General features: G+C 50.9%; 1 protein-coding gene across 1 annotated transcript in view; it reads right to left on the reverse strand.

The window, feature by feature from the left end:
- The window catches only part of Ulk4 (unc-51 like kinase 4), a 267,099-nt gene that overhangs the window by 133,436 nt on the left and 113,371 nt on the right, over positions 1 to 20,292 (reverse strand). Inside the window, 1 exon segment of the mRNA XM_040739628.1 lies at positions 18,034 to 18,082. Within this exon segment, the coding sequence (XP_040595562.1) occupies positions 18,034 to 18,082 (49 nt within the window).

Here is a 20,292-nt window from a genome sequence, read left to right on the forward strand (position 1 = left end):
ACTCGGGAGGCAGAGGCAGGCGGATCTCTGTGAGTTCAAGGCCAGTCTGGTCTACATATTGAGTTCCAGGCCAGCCATGAGTATATGGAGACCCCATATCAATAAATAAATGAATAAGTAAGAAAGATAAAAGAAATACAAAGCATAGTTAAGAACTATAAGAGTGGTTCTATGCCAAGAATTCAGTAATCTACAGAAAGCAGATAAATTCCCAGAAACGTATTACCTACCAAGAGTAAGCCATAGGGAAGTAAAGACTCTAAGTATGGCAGTAATGAGTAAGAAAATTGAGAAACTACCCCGCAACAACAACAAACAAACAAACAAAAACAAAAACAACCCAGGACCTGACTGTGTCACCAGGGAGGGAATTCTAGCAAACACGTAACACTCCTCCAATGTGTAAATATCACAGGGGTGCTCACTGCAGCACACGTCACTGGGGCGGGGGAGGGGGAGGGGGATGGAGAGGGGCAACTAGACAGGAAAATAAAGATGCATGAACTGCAGAGGAAGGTGCCTAAGTGCATTGTGAAGACTCTTAGGTAGATCTGCAGGATACAGAATATTAAAAACACCTACGTTTCCACACTTTAGTCGTGAGCTACCTGAAGACCTGTAAGGGAGCTGGAGAGAGGGCTAGCAGTTAGAAGGGCTCGTTCTACAAACATGAGGACCAGAGTCGGATTCCAGCGCACAGGAAATAGGACGGGCATCCCTACAAACGCCTGCAACCCGACCTCCAAGGGGTCTCTGAATCGGGCTGGCTTCCAGCAAAGCCAAGGAAACACCAGTTCCCAGCCCAGGGAATGACCTTGCCTCAAAAGAAGTATGAAGAATGACAGGCGACGGCAGTGCCCTCTTCTGACCACTGTGTGTATCTGCAGGCACCTCTGCATACCTCAATCAATGAAAACATTTTTAAACTAAGAGAATTCTGTTAATAATAAAATGAAGCAGCAAAAACAGAAACAAAGTTTAAGTATAAACTTAACCAAGGAAAAGAAAGAGCTGTCTCATTGTTTCCCTGGGGGATGGGCATGAAATGAATAACAAGCACACACAGGCATAACGTACCCGCACACACTCACATCCAACCAATATCCCTACAGTAGTGAGAGATCAAGGCCTCGGCACAGTTCCATTTCTGAACAACTACACCACACGTGTAAAACGCTAAGAACATGCTTCAGTCTGCAGGCCATGAGACCAGTCCCCTCCTCACGACCCCGCAGACTTTCTGTATTGTTTTAAGTTGTGAGCCTTGTGACCTATGTCACCAAAACTCCAAATTCAGAAGCCCCCCCCCCCCATTGTTGCTGGGCTCGAGTGGCTTCTGGTTCCACTCGGATGTTTCTAACAGATCCCAAGTGCAATTCCACTGGCTGGAGCCACTTACGACTCCACACCTTCCCACAGGTCTACACTGATTCCGAGCTCAGGATCCTCGTGGTTCCCGGGAAGTGTGTCGATTCTGCCTTTGCCGCTTAGCCAGGTAAACAAGGCCAGAGAGCGACAAAAGGCAGCGGCTCTCCTTAACAGTGGCTTCTCACCACTACCGCTCAAGAGGCAGCAGCTCTGGTGCCCATGATCCCTGGGATCTGGGGTGCTGGGGGATTGTGGGAAGCAGCCACATTTGGTGATCACCTGGGGAGAGTTTGCAGCCGGCTGTTCCGAAGGGCTACAGTTCCATGGGACACATAAGTGCCGCTGCAGAGCAAGTCCCGCATGTAACACGTGTCTGAAACCATTCAGGGCGGGAGCAGCTGGCAGTGACACATGCCAGGCCCGGGGTTCGATGGGAGCCGCAGCTGACCCCAGGCGTGAGGACACCATGCTGAACAACAACTTCCTAGATGTCATCTCCCAACCCCTCAAGAGCAGACGCCACCGACAGCAGCCGTCAGTCCCGAGAAGCACGTGACAGCACTGGCCTACTGCTCCCCGTGCATTTCAGCCAGTGTTCAGAGACAGTGTAGAGTGAACACTGCATCTTAACTCCAGGTCAAGCCTGGGACTTAGGACAGGTAAGAACGATGGGTGGCTGCTGGCTAGCGCCCTGGTTGCTCCGCTTGCTGCGGTCTCCCGGCTGTGGTGTGAGGCAGGTCTTGGTGGACTAATGATGGGGAGGGGACAGGAGAGGGAAGGAAGACGGGCCAACATCCTCCTCAAGGGCATCCTTCAATTAAACCCCGCATCTTAAAGCCTCCATCACCTGTCAGTGCCACCTATGGGCAAAAGACTTTGGGGACGTTCCAGACCCAAATCATAGCAATGGAACAACAAGCTTCTGTTCTGTTCTGTTCTGTTCTGTTCTGTTCTGTTCTGTTCTGTTCTGTTGTTTGAACTGAAGATGGAAGGAGCCACCATCGCCATTCACATGTTCTCTGTGAATCACAAGAGGCATATGAAACTCCGCTGCTTAAATTCTGTACAGTCCAAGGGTTTTATCTTTTTAAGGATGTCTTCTCTTAAAGCGAATGGTCTGGTCTTGGGGAAATCAGTGTCCTAATAGTAGTTACTTTGGCACATTTATTCTTCCAATGTGACACTACCCAGTCATACGCTCAGTTACTGCATGACCAACTTCCAGGCCCTCTCCAGAATCTGGAAGATTGTACCCTAGCCACAGAAAAACATTTTTCAAACACACATTTATAGCCTGTGGAACCCAGACCAGTCCAAACCCACCTTCAAAGCTCACTTTAAAGTTTATTACTCTTGTATGTGAGGCATGTCATGTGGGCACACATACCACAGAGCCAGGACCTATGCAAGTCCACATTCAAACTTCATTTTAAAACTTATTACTGCTGTTGTGTGTGTGTGACATGTGATGTGTGTGATGCGGGCACACAGGCCACACCTGTCCAGGTCAGAGGACAAGTTTTGGGGCTCAGTTTGCTCTGTCCACTATGTTTTGGGGCAGGGTCTCTCTCGTTTCTGTGCGTCGGCTCCAGGGGCCAAGCTCACACAGTCGGATTGGCACAGTGGGTGCTTTTACTGCTGGGCCATCTTGTCAGCCCGTTCTCACACGTCAGTACACGGCGCATTAGCAATAGGTGGTGTCCTGGGGGTCTCACACGTCAGTACACGGTGCATTAGCAGTAGGTGGGGTCCTGGGGGTCTCACACGTCAGTACACGGTGCATTAGCAGTAGGTGGGGTCCTGGGGGTAGCCAATAGCAGTGAGCTGTGCCCAGCCCCGTTCTGTAAGTGGCAAATGCCCTGGGCAGCACAGATGAGGGTTGCAGAATGAGATGAGCCTTCTGTGTCCCCAGGTATTACTGACACCCACTTAGAGGTGTCCTCCAAAGATGCGTTCCTAAGCCTTCAGGAATGTTAATACAGACTTGCTTCCCATGCTGGGAAATCTCCCCCCATCTGCACAGGCGACTCCTGTCAAGAGCACATCACACAAGCATCTGGATTCCTAATGTTCCAAGGAGCCTATTAAATCCCAAGAAGCACTCACTGCACTTGAGCTGGGACGACTGGAGTTGAGAGATGCAGAGGTAAAACCCTGATGAGTGTGTGGGACCCAGCATATTCCTTAAACATGGCGGGGCTGTGGCCAGGCCACCTTGACGTCTCAGAGAGGAAACCCTTTAGGCGCCAGGGGTCCATAAAGAAACGCCTTTCTGAAGACAGGGTTGGCTCCAGAGATTTACCACGGCTCGCTTCCACTGCAGTGCTGGAGAACTGTCAGAACAACATGACCGCCGGGCTCGTGAACTGCTAATCACGTTTTTATTGTTCACATTCGCCACCGAAATTGCTTTGCAACTGTTTGTTTTGAAACAGGCGCATAAAATATCACGACAGCAGTATTTTGGCACATATTGGAAAATCTGCCATGAATAAAGATTTTTTCCCTTCCGATAAAATAGAGTTTGCCTATATCGCTTGGCATTAAAATGATTTACTGAAGTAGCCACAACATAAACCACAGAAATAAAATGAGAGATTAGAGCTACAGCAACGTTCAAAGGCTGCTACATTCAAATTCACGTTTAAAACATTCTGATGCAACACGTAACGCTTTGCAAAGAGGCAAAGTAGAGAAAGAACATCCTCCACCCTGTTCTTCCAACAGTTCTACCCTCGGGAGCCAGGCAGGTGCTGGCTCACAGCCTTCGGAAAGCCGTGTTTACCCATCACATCCAGGGGCCAGTGGGAACCAGCCCAGCCTCGTGTAAAAATGCCGACAGTGAAAATGCAGGGCTGCCCGAGCATAGGGACCCAAGTTCAAATCCTCAGAACCACATAAGAAGCAAGAGTGCAGCTATGCACAGCTGAACCCTGTGGGCAGGGACAGGAGGGAGACTGTGTCTTGTGGCTACTAGTCCAGCTCCAGACTCAATGAGTAAGGCAGACAGGGAGAAGCAAGGCCACCCAATGCCCTCCTCTGGTATCAACACGTACAGCTCAGGCACACAGGCCAGGGAGGAGGGCATGGGTGGGCACTGCCAGGGAAGGAGTGTCCCTCCCCCTCCAGCAGGAGGCACTCTTTGGTAAGCAGCTCCCCAGCTGTCTTCTGCATACAGGGGACCTGTAGCTGAAGCTCAGGGCTGAGACAGTCTGCTCTCTCTGTTGCTCTTGTCCTGGGACCTTCAGACAGAACTCAGAGGCCAGCAAGTCCGCTGTGCTCCCTTCCCACAGTCCCCGTGACTGACCCATGAGCCCCACTGACCAACACCTGTGGCTGGCACTGTGCGTCCTCCGGTGACAGAGGACCATGGGGACTCCTTTCCAGCGAGACCGATGGCCTGAAACTGTTCCAGGAGTCCCGAACCCAAGGCAAGCGATCGGCCTCTTTGTGGGACATTTCTCCTGCCGCACCGACGGCTCTACCCAAGCGGAGGTTGCCATGTGAGCTTGGAGGGTGTCTTTGCAAAACCAGCAAGAAGCAAACACAGCAGAAAGGCCTGTCCTATAGCCCTAGTAGCTGTCACACACACGCACACACACGCACGCACACACACACCACACACACACACACACAGACACACACATGCACACCAGAAACACAGACACACACACCACACACACACACACACACCACACACACATGCACACCACAGACACACACAGACACATACCACACACACACACACCACACACACACACACACACCACATACACACACAGACACAAACACCACACACACACACAGACACACACACCTGTCTCGACACATCCCATACTCACTACACCCCCCGGGGCTCTCTTCTTCAATGGGACAACTCTTCACCCTTGGATCTCCGTTCCAAGGTCAGTCTGAGAGACTGCCCCGCCCTGCCCTGCCTCGCTCCCCTTACTTAGCAGAGTACCAGCCCCTCCTCTGGGGTGGACACTTATGTATCATCCTCTGTTTGGCCTCCCTTCCTGCTGGTGTTGTTAATACCTTGAGACCTCAAGAAGGAGGGCTGGATCACAGCCCATAGCGCAGAGCTGGATCGGGGTACAGCTGGTCACATGACACCCAAAGGGAGAAGACAGCCATGCCTGCCAGTGCTCAGCTTGCTTTCTCCATCCTCCCAGCCTGGGATCCCTGCTCGGGGTCTAGCTCTGGGCCCACAGTTAAGACCGGTCTTCCCACGCTGGTAACGTAAGCGAGATCATCCCTGACAGACATGTCCACAGAGTCCTTTCCCCAGGGGCTCAGGTTCTGCCAAGCTGGCAAGTAACTTAACAGCCCAGCCTCAACAGCTCCTACCCAGTGAATCACTGGTAGAAGAGACTCTACCTCCCCCCTCCTCTCCCTCCCCCTCCTCTCCCTCCCCCTCCCTCTCCACTTCTCCAAAGGGTTGATTTGAAAGACCCCGGCCCAGCGCAAGCAGCTGAGGCTTATGGAAAATTCCTTTCCCCCACAGCTCAGCCGAATAGTCATTTTTTTGATCAGAAGGAAGCTCAGCTCAAGGTCTTTACAGCTGCATAGTCACTACTATCTCTGTCCAGATAGGGGCCCAGGTGTCTATGGTCTGCACAGCCAGCCCAGAAAGATTGGGCAGGCACAGAAACCTTTGTTCTTCAGATAGGGCCAAGGCCGAGAATTGAGTTCTGAGAGAAACCTTAATTGCCTCTCTGTCCAGATGAGAGAAATCTCGTTCTGAGCCCCAGCCTCATTTAAATTACCCAATCAGGGTCCCGTAACTAGGCTTCTCGCTTCTGTACTGCGCTTTTTGCTATAAAAGAACCCCTGAGTCCCCAACTCGGGGCTCTCAGTTCCCGAGACTGAGATGCCCCGGGTACCCGTGTATTATCAATAAAGCCTCTTGCTGTTTGCATCCAAGCTCGTGGCCTCGGTGTTCCTTGGGTTCGGGTCTCCCTCCCGTGAAAGTCCCCCGCCTGGGGTCTTTCATTTGGTGCATTGGCCGGGAAGTGAGACCCCGCCCAGGGACCACCGACCCACTTCTGGGAGGTAAGAATTGTCCGGACTAAATTTCTGTTGTTCTGTTGTCTGCTGTCTGTCTATGCCTGTTATTTTCTTGCGCCTGCATTTGTAGTATACAGCTGTATGCATTTGTAAGCTCCAGGAAACGTCCTGGTAGCGTTTGGAGTACTCTGTTGTTTGGGGGCCCCGTTTGTATTTGGAGTACTCATTTGTAGGGGTGGATGTCAATCTGCCCCGTTTGTATTTGGAGTACTCATTTGTAGGGGTGGATGTCAATCTGCCCCGTTTGTATTTGGGGTTCTTAAGGAACCGTTTGTTTGGGGTAGATGCCTAGGAATCTGCCCCGTTTGTATCTGGGAGTCCTTAGGGACTCGGTTGTTTGGGGTAGATGCCTAGGAATCTGCCCCGTCTGTTTGGGGAAGTCCCACTGGCCGAGGGAGTTTCCATCCTGATAGGGGACAAGGACGGGAGCACAAGGCCCCCGTCCCCGATCTGAATTTGCTTTTGACTTTCGTCAAAGCCGCGCAGCGAAAATCTGTTTGTTTTTGTTTCTTATCTGTTCGTCCGTCTTAGTGTCGTTTGTCATCGCTCTCGAGAAAATGGGCCAGACAGTTACCACTCTGCTTAGCCTGACCCTTTCACATTGGCAACAGGTCCAGGAGTACGCTCACAACCGGTCTGTCGATGTGCGCAAGAAGCAATGAATCACCTTTTGCTCTTCTGAATGGCCAACTTTTGATGTTGGCTGGCCACGAGATGGCACCTTTAACTCTCAAATTATTTTCCAGGTGAAAGAGAAAGTCATGGATCCTGGACCCCAGGGCCACCCGGACCAAGTACCCTATATAGTTACCTGGGAAGTGCTGGTCTATGACCCTCCTCCCTGGGTGCGCTCCTTTGTACACCCAGGAGGTCACTCCTCCTCCTCTCCCCCACCCCCTGGCCTCCGGACTGCGAGGCCGCAGGGAGCAGCCGCTCCGGATTCCACTGCCCTGCCTCCGGACGGGCCATGATGGCCAGTTGCAGTACTGGCCGTTCTCTGCCTCAGATCTTTATAACTGGAAAAAAATAACCCCTCCTTTTCAGCAGATCCTGTGAGAATGACTGATCTATTGGAGTCGGTTCTTACTACCCATCACCCCACCTGGGGCAAATGGACAACCTACGCAGCTTCCAAATGAAATTGATGCTGCCCAGACTGGGACTTCACCACTGAGGCAGGTAGGACCCATCTAATGTCTTTAATGCCAGTTGCTTGTAGCGAGTCTCCGAAAGACGGATAAGCAATCTATAAATTTGGCCCAGGTAAGACAGATAGTTCAGAAGGCAGAGGAATCGCCAGCCGCATTTTTTTGAAAGACTTAAGGAAGCTTACAGAATGTATAACCCATATGACAGGGGTATACACTACCAGATGTATTGAGGGAGACAGAACGTATTTTTTTAATAAAAGAGAAGCTCAGAGAGAGAGAGAAAAGAGGTAAACAGAATGTCAGAGACAGGAAATGAGAGAGACAGGATAGCAAGGGACAAGAAGCGTAATAGAGAGATGACTAAACTGTTGGCCACAGTAGTTGCAGAGCAGAGACAGGATAGGCAGAGAGAGGGACAAAGAGGGCCTTGCCTGGAAAGGAACCAGTGTGCATACTGCAAGGAGAGAGGACACTGGGCAAGAGAATGTCCCAAGAAACAAAGAAGGACATTCCAAAGGCCCAAACCCCGCTCTCAGACCTCCGACCTGCTGAGCCTCGAAGATTAGGGAGGTCAGGGCCAGGAGCCCCCCTGAGCCCCGGATAACCATACCAGTAGGGGGGCGCCCGGTCACCTTCCTGGTAGACACGGGGGCTCAACACTCTGTTCTAAATCGGTCACCCGGCCCCCTGAGCCGACGAACTGCCTGGGTACAAGGAGCTACCGGTGGGAAGCAATATCGATGGACCACGGACCGCCAGCTCCACCTAGCGACCGGTAAGGTGATGCACTCCTTTTTACATGTTCCTGACTGTCCATACCCCTCCTGGGTCGAGACCTCCTAACGAAGTTAAAGGCTCAAGTACATTTCGAGAAAGCCAACATAAGAGTCACGGGGCCAGAAGGGGCCCCACTCACGGTGCTGACCATAGCCTTAGAAGAGGAATATAGAATACATGAGCCCAAGGATGACTCTTTTAAGGTCGAGGACCGCTGGTTGACTGACTTTCCCCAGTCCTGGGCAGAGACTGGAGGAATGGGACTAGCCCTCCAGCAGGCTCCCATCATAGTCCATTTAAAGGCATCTGCTCTCCCGGCCTCAATTAAACAATATCCCATGTCCCGGGAGGCCCGCGATGGAATCAAACCTCACATTAAGAGGCTACTGGAGCAGGGCATTCTAACCCCCTGCCGGTCCCCCTGGAACACTCCCTTGTTGCCAGTCAAGAAGCCCGGAACCAATGACTATAGGCCGGTCCAGGACCTCCGGGAAGTCAATAAGCTGGTTGAGGACATACACCCCACGGTCCCCAATCCCTATAACCTCCTGAGTGGACTGCCACCTGACTATATTTGGTACTCAGTCCTGGATTTAAAGGATGCCTTCTTCTGCTTGCGGTTACACAAAGACAGCCAGCCACTGTTTGCCTTTGAATGGCAGGATGCAGACCTGGGAATCATGGGACAACTTTGACTGAGGGGAGAGCCAGGAGAAAGCCTTCATGGACATCAAGAAGGCTCTGCTCAGCTCCCCAGCTCTGGGGTTACCTGATCTGACTGAACCCTTTGACAAATTGACGTTGGGGCAGCCTTTGACTATCTATGCTCAGGCAGCCACCAGGCCGCTGGCTCACCAATGCCAGGATGACCCATTACCAGACTCTGTTGCTGGACAAGGACCGAATTCACTCCGGGGCTCCGGTGACCCTAGACCCCGCCTCGCTACTCCCCTCCCGGGGAAGCAGAGACTCATAACTGCTTGCAGGTCCTGGCTGAGGTCCATGGGACGAGAGCTGACCTCACGGATCAACCCCTTCCCAACCCTGACCTTGTCTGGTTCACGGACGGAAGCAGCTTTGTACATCAAGGAGAGCAGAAAGCCGGTGCTGCATTGACAACTGAGTCAGAAACAATTTGGGCCGAGGCCTTGCCGCCAGGAACATCAGCCCAACGAGCAGAACTGATTGCCTTGACACAGGCCCTGAGACTGGCAGAAGCCTACCCCACCAAGCACGAGACAACAAAGGTGGTCACCAAGAAACTTCTTGAAGAAATCTTCCCCGTTACGGAATGCCACAGGTATTGGGGACAGACAACGGGCCTGCCTTTGTTTCTCAGGTAAGTCAGTCTGTGGCCACCTTGTTGGGGATTAATTGGAGATTACATTGTGCTTACTGACCCCAAAGCTCAGGACAGGTAGAACAAATAAATAGAACCATTAAGGAGACTATAACTAAATTATCGCTTGTAGCTGGCACTAAAGACTGGGTCCTCTTGCTCCCCCTTGCCCTCTATCGTGCCCGGAATACACCGAGCCCCCATGGCTTCACCCCTTTTGAGATTTTACATGGAACCACCATTCCCTTTGTTCAGTTCTTTGACCAAGATATTTCTGACTATGCCAATTCCTCCTCTCTTCAAGCTCACCTGCAGGCACTCCAGCTGGTTCAGCAGGAAGTCTGGAAGCCTCTGGCCCAAGCCTACCGAGACCAGAGGAGACACCCTATTGTCCCCCCCCCCACTCCTATTACGTGGGAGACAGCGTTTGGGTCCGGCGCCACCAGGCTAAGAACCTTGAACCTCGCTGGAAGGGACCATACACGGTCCTGTTGACCACCCCTACTGCTCTCAAGGTGGACGGGATTGCTGCTTGGATACATGCCTGGCACGTAAAAGCTGCCTTCCCTGAGGATCCGGACCCAGGATGAAAGGCTCAGCGCACTCAAAATCCTCTAAAAATAAAACTTACCCGCTCCTCTCCCTCCTGCTAATAGCCCTCCTCATAAAATCAAACACTGGTGTGGTCTCCAGTCCCCATGCTGTTTATAAATTAACCTGGGAGGTCCTCTCCCAGATGGGGGAGGTCATTTATCCTGTCACGGAACCACATGCACTTGGGACATGATGGCCTACTCTGTGGCCTGAATTTTATGATTTAGTAGCAGGGTTGGACACTTGGGACATTCCCCATTGCCACCCAAAGGTATGCGCCAGTGGCTCCCACTTTTACAGACGTCGACGTGCACTCATGGACTCCAGAGAAACCACCCCCGGGTATGTTGATCAAAGAGCCAGAGAGCAGCTAAGTTCAAAGGACTTCTATGTCTGCCCCCGAGATGGGCGTGCCTGGCAACAGGCCCAGAAATGTGGGGGATATGACTACTTTTTCTGTGCAGCTTGGGGGTGCAAGACTACAGGGGACGCATATTGGAGGCCATCCTCATCCTGGGATAAAATACAGGTACGCAGAGGCTGGGACAAAGGACAATCTGGAATGATAGGTAGGCCTCTTGCCATTTCCTTCACTGCGCAGGGAAAGCAAGCCCCGGACTGGCAGACTGGGTATACTTGGGGTTTGCGTTGGTATCTGTACGGGCCAGACAAGGGGGTAATCTTTACAATCAGATGTAAGGTGGCTCCTGTCAATTCACAGGCAATAGGCCCTAATCAGGTCCTTGCTGATCAAAAGCAGCCTAGCCTACTCTGCCCAAGGCTGATACCAGGCCCATGACCCTGCCTAAAACCACAGCCGCTCCCGAGCCTACAGAAAGCACTCCCAAACCCCCCCTCCTCGGGCCCCCCCCTTGAAGGCACGGGAGATAGAATATTAGCCCTAATTAAAGGGACATATGCCACTCTGAATTTAACTCGCCCAGATAAGACTAAGGAATGCTGGCTTTGTCTGACTCCGCAACCTCCCTATTATGAAGGCTTAGCGGTTGTGGGCGAATATACAAAACAGGCCACAGCCGGGGCACTTTGTGGGACAGCCATGCAACATAAATTAACCATCTCAGAAGTGTCTGGAAAGGGACTATATATAGGTAAAGTCCCCGCTACGCATCAAGGACTATGCAATGCCACTGAGCCTTTGCCCCAAAGTGGCCACTACTTGATAGCCCCCAATGGGACATATTGGGCATGCAACACTGGATTAACCCCTTGTGTCTCCACCACGGTATTAAATGCCAAGACTATTGTGTTCTGATAGAATTATGGCCTAAGGTAATTTACCACCCCTCTGATTATGACTGACCTGATAAGAACTGGCCGCAGTAAGAGGGAACCTATCTCCATCACCACTGCCATCCTACTAGGGGGATTAACCATGGGAGGCATAGCGGCAGGAATAGGAACCGGTACTGTCGCACTGCAGGAAACTAAACAGTTCCAACTCCTACAACAAGTAATGTGTGCAGATGTTCGGTCTTTAGAGGAATCTGTCGCTGCCCTGGCAGAAGTAGCCCTCCAAAATAGAAGGGGACTAGACCTCTTATTTTTACAGCAGGGGGGAATTTGTGCGGCCCTTAAAGAAGAATGCTGCTTTTACGCAGACCATAACGGAGTGGTAAGAGACAACCTGGCCAAGATAAAAGAAAGGCTATCGGTTGTACAATCACTGGTCTTGACTCAGCAATACCAGCAGCTAAAGCAAAGGGATTTCGAGATGGCAGAAACCTCTGAATGAAAGATTTCATTCAGTTACAAGAGCAATGGGGGAATGAAAGACCCCGGCCCAGCGCAAGCAGCTGAGGCTTATGGAAAATTCCTTTCCCCCACAGCTCAGCCGAATAGTCATTTTTTTTGATCAGAAGGAAGCTCAGCTCAAGGTCTTTACAGCTGCATAGTCACTACTATCTCTGTCCAGATAGGGGCCCAGGTGTCTATGGTCTGCACAGCCAGCCCAGAAAGATTGGGCAGGCACAGAAACCTTTGTTCTTCAGATAGGGCCAAGGCCGAGAATTGAGTTCTGAGAGAAACCTTAATTGCCTCTCTGTCCAGATGAGAGAAATCTCGTTCTGAGCCCCAGCCTCATTTAAATTACCCAATCAGGGTCCCGTAACTAGGCTTCTCGCTTCTGTACTGCGCTTTTTGCTATAAAAGAACCCCTGAGTCCCCAACTCGGGGCTCTCAGTTCCCGAGACTGAGATGCCCCGGGTACCCGTGTATTATCAATAAAGCCTCTTGCTGTTTGCATCCAAGCTCGTGGCCTCGGTGTTCCTTGGGTTCGGGTCTCCCTCCCGTGAAAGTCCCCCGCCTGGGGTCTTTCAGATTCAAGGACTTACACACCAGCCCAGCAGAGGAAGGAGGACTGCGCCTCCTGAGCAATCAGTAGCAATTAGAGGTAGCTTTGATGTTTTTCCCCCCAAATAAGAATTGCTTTCGCCTGGTTATGAAATGCAATCTACCATAGAAGATCCTGTTCTCCACACAACTCCAGACACTCCTACTTTGCTCAAGGTTTCCACCAGGGCCGCTTCACACAGAACACATTAAAAATCCTGTTCCCTTCTCCAGCAATGGCTACCAACGCAGCAGAGAGGCAGTCAGCAACTCCTGTCCACCTGAAGAGGGGGCATGTAGGGGGCAACGGGCCAGTGGAGATCACCCGGCCTCTGGCCTGTCCCTACCCATGACTCGGGTTAACGGCCAAGCAATTCTTCTAGCCATGGTGCACTTTTCTACTATCTCACCACATATACTCCACGAGCTCATCACATATACTCCACGAGCTCACCACATATACTCCACGAGCTCACCATATATACTCCACCAGCTCACCGCATATACTCCAGCTCACCACATATACTCCACGAGTTCACCGCATATACTCCACCAGCTCACCGAATAGACTCCACGAGCTCACCGCATATACTCCACGGGCTCACTGCATATACTCCATGAGCTCACCACATAGACTCCACCAGCTCACCACATAGACTCCACCAGCTCACCACATAAACTCTAGCTCACTGCATATACCCCAGCTCACCGCATAGACTCCACAAGCTCATTTCATATACTCCATGAGCTCACTGCCCATGCTCCAAAGACTCTACCAAAGCCTGCCCCCCTCCAAGCCCCCTGCTGTCCCTGCTCATAGAGAGCCACCATTCTGTGTTTTTCCCCAATAAATCTAGAGTCAGGTTTGTTGCATGGTCTGACTTTGTGGTAGCCCTTGTCTCCGGATTGCCAAGAAACTTTGTGCAGGAAAACCCTTTCAGGGGAGTGCTTACTGAAGGACTTTAAGAAAACATGCATTGTGAGTACAAGGAACTATGGGAAAGAGAAACAAAGTTACAAAGTCTATAAGCAGGCTGTAACTATGTTATCCCCAACAGCTTGGGCAGAGAAAAGAGGTCATCCAGAGGTCACCGTAGCCGCCACGGGGTGAGTCATGAGCCTGCTGCTGTCTTGTGACTGGGTGACAGCACTTGCACAGGTCCCTCGCCAGCTTCTCACTGGGCCACATTTGGATCCCACCACTGACAGAGGCTGTCCCATGTATGCCACACACATGTCTTATGCCCACAGGCCCTCAGACTCAGGTGTCAAACCACAGGGAGGTATGTGCTGTTTCCCTGACTCCAGGGACCTGCCTGTCCTAAAGTGCCTCAGAGAAAAAATATCACAATTCAACTTAGAATTCCTTCTTTTTACTGAGAGTTCTCTTCAGACTTGTGTAGATAGAGACTTCTATAGCACGTCACTCTTGGGCATTTACGTAGAGGGAGATAAAAGTGAAACAGATTGATTACAGCCATGACACCCAGGTCGCTTGACTGAAAGCAATGGAGTTTGCCTCAGCTCAGGAACATTAAGATAAGAGTGTGTTTCGTGGAACAGGGACAGAGGGTGAGCGAAATCCCTAGAGAACTCGGTGTGTCCACGGGGTGACTGCTGGACACGGCACTGATTAAAATGTGTGTTTATGAGAGCCACACGGATCATGCAGTAACAACAGAAGCAGAGCAGGAATTGAACAAAGCCCTTCAAGGACATCAAAGCCCGACCATAAAGCAGCCTAGTTCACTCTTCTCTGCTCAGCAGCAGCAGAACCCCGTATAAAACAAGATCCTGGGCCAGCAAGACAGCTCAGAGGGTGAAGGTGCCTGTCGCCAAGCCCAACGATCGCAGTTTGATCCCCAGACAAAATAAACCAACGCTTGGAAGTATTTTCTGACCTCCACGAATGGGCTGTGGCATGTAGGTGACCCAAACACACAGCAAATAAATGTAAAAAATACAAATAATATCCAACAAGAAAACTAGGCTCAGAATGTTCTCTTGGATTCAGAGCATCACGCTGCCAATGGTGCAGGGATGTCACCCTCACTCCCTGTGACAAAGAGGCCGGGACGGCAAGGTTTAAAGAGTGGTGTAGCACTGACTGAATGCTCACTGTGGCTGATCATGAAGGCGTATTTCCTGTTTCAGTTTTAGACGCGGACTGGACACCGCAGTGAGGTGCCCTTAGATTCATCGCTCTTAGTGTAGCCTTCAGATTTCGTCAGAGAAGTTCCTTTGGGCAGTGGACGGCGGTTAAAGCAGTACCACAACTGGTCAAAGGACAGAGAGTTTGTATCTGCAGAGAGCTCAGCCACAAATGGGACATTTCTACACGCCCCTGCTCCCAAGCCGCAGAGCCCATCACGGAGCAGGGGCTTAAGAGACTGAACGACTGAACGAGCCAGAGTCAGCGTCCCGGTGTGGACCGGAAGGAGTTATGGGCAGTTAACAGCTGCTGGAAGGGGCAGTACCGTTTTTAAAAAGTAGGCTGACCATGCCCCAGTGAATGGCCCCACACCCACGAGCACATGGGCCGTATAAACTGTGCCCAGTGGATTCTAAAAGACAAAAAAGTCAAGAAGCTGGCGATTGGGAGGTGAACACAGAGGCCGTTAGGGGTGGGTACGATCAAAGCGGGCTGTGTCGGTGTGTGAAATTCGAGACCAAATGTCCTGTACTTTTAAAGAAAGGGACATTGTGCTTTTCACGGCCCCAGCTTAGCCCCAGAACTGGTCTTGCTCGTTGTCAGCGGGGACTCTCACTCCTCTCCTCTCCTGGCCAAGATCCCCTTGCACTTGAGAGTGAGTGAGGCTGAGGTGCTGAGAGACCCCACAGTTTGCACCCACGTGATCCCTCCACCATGTCTGCTGACCGTGAGGCTGACCATGCTGCCCTCCTGAGGTCTCTGGCGGCAGACTCTCGAGGGGGACATTTACACAGTTCCAGGTGTTGAGCTGGTGAGCTTTCCCACTTGGTATAAGATTTCTCTCTGGGGTTTCGTGTACAGTGAGGACTTCTGCCAGTCACCGAGGGGACCAAGCTGCCCAAGGTGGTAACTTGTTGTTTATGATTATTATAGTCACTGGAGATCAAAACAGCAAAGCCGCCACAATAGTTAGCTATAGAAGCTAGGTGATGGTGACACACACCTTTAATCCCAGGACTCAGGATTAAGAGGTGGACGACCTCTGTTAGTTCAACACCACACTGGCTACATGAAATTGATCCAATCATAAAAGACAGCTCACACAAAGGTGATGTCAGCACTTGGGATCCCACGCCTTTAATCCCAGCACTAGGGGGTAGAGACACGAAGATATGGCTGGCTAGAGAAAGGAATAAAAGGAGGAGGAGACAGGAATTCAGAGCCTTTTGTCCCTGAGGATTTGTGGGGACAGGACTGCCATTTCAGCTGGGTAGAGGTAAGAGCTACTGGCTTGGCTGCTTTGCTTTTCTGATCTTCAGTTTGAGGCTTGAACCCCAGTCTCAGCCTCGGGGTCTTTCATTTGTCGTGTTGCAACAGACCGATGGGCAGGCACAACACTCTGCCACTGCGCCCACCCTGAAGCCTGTCTAGCTCCGGGGTTTCTGTGTCACACTCTTCACACTCCAAATGTGGCTCTGGGACAGTTCTGTTTCTGTATCCACTGCTGCCCAAAGCAAGGAACTCAAGTCTGTAACAGTACAAGAGCTGCCTCTGCCTCTGCCTCTGCCTCTGCCTCTGCCTCTGCCTCTGCCTCTGCCTCTGCCTCTGCCTCTGCCTCTGCCTCTGAGGAAGGAGCAGTGCCAACTGTAACCTCGGACATGGATTCAAAGGAGGAAAGTTCTGTCTTGTTCACGGTTCCAGAGGCTTCTGTCTCTAGGAAGCACCTGATAGAGTAGCCCCACCATGGTTGGCAGGGCACAGACTACAGGCCAGAATGTGATAGAAATCTCCACAGTTGCACCGCGTTGCAATGGTCTTTCTAAGTTTTTAAGTCATCAATGGATTAGGCTGTCCATTGTGTCACAGGCCCTGTGACCTGATTGTCTCTGGAAACAAACACCCTCACAGACACACGGAGGCAGGCTTCACTAACTTCAACCCAACCAAGCTGATCACCAAGATTAGCCTTCGCAGGAGACACGCGTAGGGCATGGCAACCCCCTACAAATCCCACACATCTTCCTCTCCCTTTCCTCTCCTGCCTCTGCCGCTGCCGCTAGACCCCCTCTAGCATTCTGAGCAATTCCTCCAACCTTGTACATGGCACTCACCACGCAGCTCTTGACACCTGGCCCCCACCTATGATTGGTAACACGCCCACCTCTATTCAAGTGCCAGTGCAAGAGATGTGAGTGAGAGTCCTCTAGGAGCCCACTGGGAGCCTCCCCAGCCCTCCATACCACTAGGGGGCACCACACCAGTATATGGTGTTTGCTTGAACACCACAGACACCCCAGGAAACACAAGCGGCCCCCTGACCAGAGTGTGGGTCTGAGGCTTTTCCCACATAGACACACGGTTGGCAGGCATATCTGAAATGACTGAGGGACGCTCATCCCTCACCATGAGCCACCGCTGAGCTCTGCAGGTTAGGGCACTGGTAAGAAGGGAACTTTCTTTGGCTGGCGACACTCCTGCCCGCTTTCCAGCCCCTTCTCGGATCAGCAGGGTCTGAGAAGACTCTTCACAAAGACAGACAATGCTGGGTTCCATCCATTCTCCTCACACAGGAACCACAGAGCAAAGATTTGATCTCATGGGCGGTGCTAATTTAAGGTACACGTCCTCTGTCGGGGAAAGGAAGCTAAGCTCTTCTGAGTTCGGGGGAAGGCAACTGCATGATTGTGAGGAGGGTCACGCTGGAGGCTTACACACCAGTGTGGCAGAGCCGTTCACCCTCCACAAGCCAACCTCAGACCAGGTGGTGTCCTATGCTACAAAGTAGGCATCATCCGGGCAGTGTGGAACGTGCCTATAACCCAGCACTCAGGGGGCTGAGGCAGGAGGATCACAATAGTGGAGCCAACCGTCTACAGAGTAAGACTCTAGTCAAAGAGAGGGAGGGGGAGGGAGAAGGGGGGAGGAGAGGAGGGAGGGGGAGGGAGGGGGAAGAAAGGAAGAATAAAAAGCTCACATTGCTTAATTCAACAGAAATAAAAATGCAAACTACAATTGAAGGACGATCTAGAGACTCCAGCTACTCTCGCTTGCAGAGTGTGACATCCTGTGTGGGTCTGAGGGCAGAGGTCTGATGAGGTTAAGAACAAGACAAAGGACACACAGTCTGTGGGGACAGAGTCTAGGCTAGAGAGAGAACCATACAATTCACCCAAACACTTTAAAACTTGAAATGCTCACTTGAATTCCAAGAGACACACTTGCATTCTTACCAGAATCACTTCGAAAATGAGCGGGACCAGTTTGCTTTCTTCCACAAGCCTGTGAGGGGAGGAGAAGGGGGGTGAGTACATGTGAGATAATTTAAATTGCTATCCTAATAGGGTGGCGCGAAGCCCCCATGTCTAACCGCTCAGACTCTGATGGGGAAATAGTCTTGCAAATAAATACATGATGACTTTAACACACAGAACGCCAGCGATTACACACAAGAAACATGAGGCATCTTCATGATAATCATCAGCTCAGCTATTTTAATGTGAAAATTAATTAAAATTCACAATTATTATAAAGTCAACCAACCAAGGTAATGCTGAGTGAAATAATGTAACCGGTCCGCACTGCATGCAGAACCGCTGGCATGTGATACCATCATTTTTTATCTCTGCCTCGTTAGCTGTCTTCCCGGCATAAATAAATTAATGCACAATGAATTTTAATGGTCTTTAATTTTTAAAAAATTGGACACCAATCACCCAATCTACTCTAGGCACTTTCTCTCGTCAAATCTGGTTATAAATTATCATCAGTTACAACAGAATAATTATTTCATGAGATTTCAGACAAAGTTGCCAGATGAAACCAGAACCATCCAAGTCAGTCAGGGTTTACGAAGCTTGATAATCTGGGACTGGGGACACAGTTCAGTGGTAGAAATCTCACCCCAGGGCTACAAAAGGTAATTTTCAAGAAACACAACAAAACATTATTTCTATTTCTAAACACCCTTTTGGTCCAAGGCAGAGCGGATGCTTCTCCAGTGACAGGCCAGGCAGTAAATATTGGACCCTGCAGCCTCCCGGTCCCCATAGCAACCACAGCTCAGTCAGAGTCACAAGACAGCAGCCGTGAGTGATGCTGAAATAAACAGGCTGCGTACCAATAAAACTTTATTCTCCAAATGCACCACTCTGGGGCCACAGGCCACAGCTCTACTTCGGCTAATAGTGATCATGTTTGGCTGCTGGGGAGATGGCTCAGTGGTTAAGAGCACATACGGCTCTTGCAGAATTTCTAAGTTCAGTTCCCAGCACCCATACTAGGAGGTTCACAACGGCATTTAACTCCAACTTCAGGGGATCCAATGTTCTGTGTAAGAATCTACACAAGCATCTACACACACACACACACACACACACAATTTTAAAATATTACAAATAAATCTCAAAAAAACATGTTCTTTTTTAAATGTCTTGTTAGAATCACTTCTGTGGGATAAGTCAAGCACCTCTGTTGTAGATAACACGATACACACCGTCTGTGTCACAGACAGTGCCAGGCAGATAGAAACAGGGCTGCAGCATCGGCCCCCCCCCCGGGAGTTTGTCTGTCTGCGATAATACACAGACACAGGAAATGCCTGTGACACTAACAAGAAGGCATGAGAGCAGCCGTGAGTGAGCAATCGTGAGTGACACTGAGGGGACCGGCTGTGTCTGGCGGCGTGCCTGGCCCCCCCCCGTTCTTGCTCCTTTTTCCTCTCAGATTTCCCCTCCCGTTTATTCTCTCTGCCTTCCCTTCCCTTCCCTGCCTAGCTATTGGCCATTCAGCTCTCTATTGGGTGTTTCAGGCGGGCAGAGTAACATAGTTCAGAGTTAAACAAATGCAACATAAAAGGATAAGACATCTTTGTATTACTAAACAAATGTTCCACAGCATAAACAAATGTAACACATCTTAAAACAATATTCCACAGCACAGATGGAATCTAACAAGTCAAACTCAAGGACGCAGAGCAGGGGCCAGGCCAACCAACCACCTCTGGCTGGATGTGAGGCCAGCTTCCCATGAGGAAATTCTCGCCTGGCACTGTGACCCTGGTCAAGAGCACCTGGCTGGGGTGCCCGTGGCCCGGGAAGGGGTCATGCAGGCAGCACGATCAGACTCATGCGTCATACAAAACCAGGAGGGGACGTAAGGGGAGGGGGAGGGTTTGGGGTATCCAGGAGTAGGAGGGGGGAGCTGGGGCAGACATGATCAAGATACATTACACACATGCAATTACCATGCAGAAGAAAACCCTCAATTAAAAAAGTTCCTAAAATTAATCATTCGCCCTTAAGTTGCTTCCATCAGGTGCCACGGCGGCGATGAGAGGAGAAGCAAAGGCCTGGAGCCATGACCCAACTCCATGCAGAGGGACACGTCTTTCCCCCACCATGTCTCTGTCTCAGACATCTGCACATCCAGCGGGACACGCCCCCCATGCCTCTGTCTCAGATATCTGCACATCCAGCGGGACACGCCCCCTA

Source organism: Mesocricetus auratus, unplaced genomic scaffold (assembly GCF_017639785.1).
Source record: "Mesocricetus auratus isolate SY011 unplaced genomic scaffold, BCM_Maur_2.0 Super-Scaffold_100691, whole genome shotgun sequence".
Lineage (NCBI taxonomy): Eukaryota > Metazoa > Chordata > Mammalia > Rodentia > Cricetidae > Mesocricetus > Mesocricetus auratus.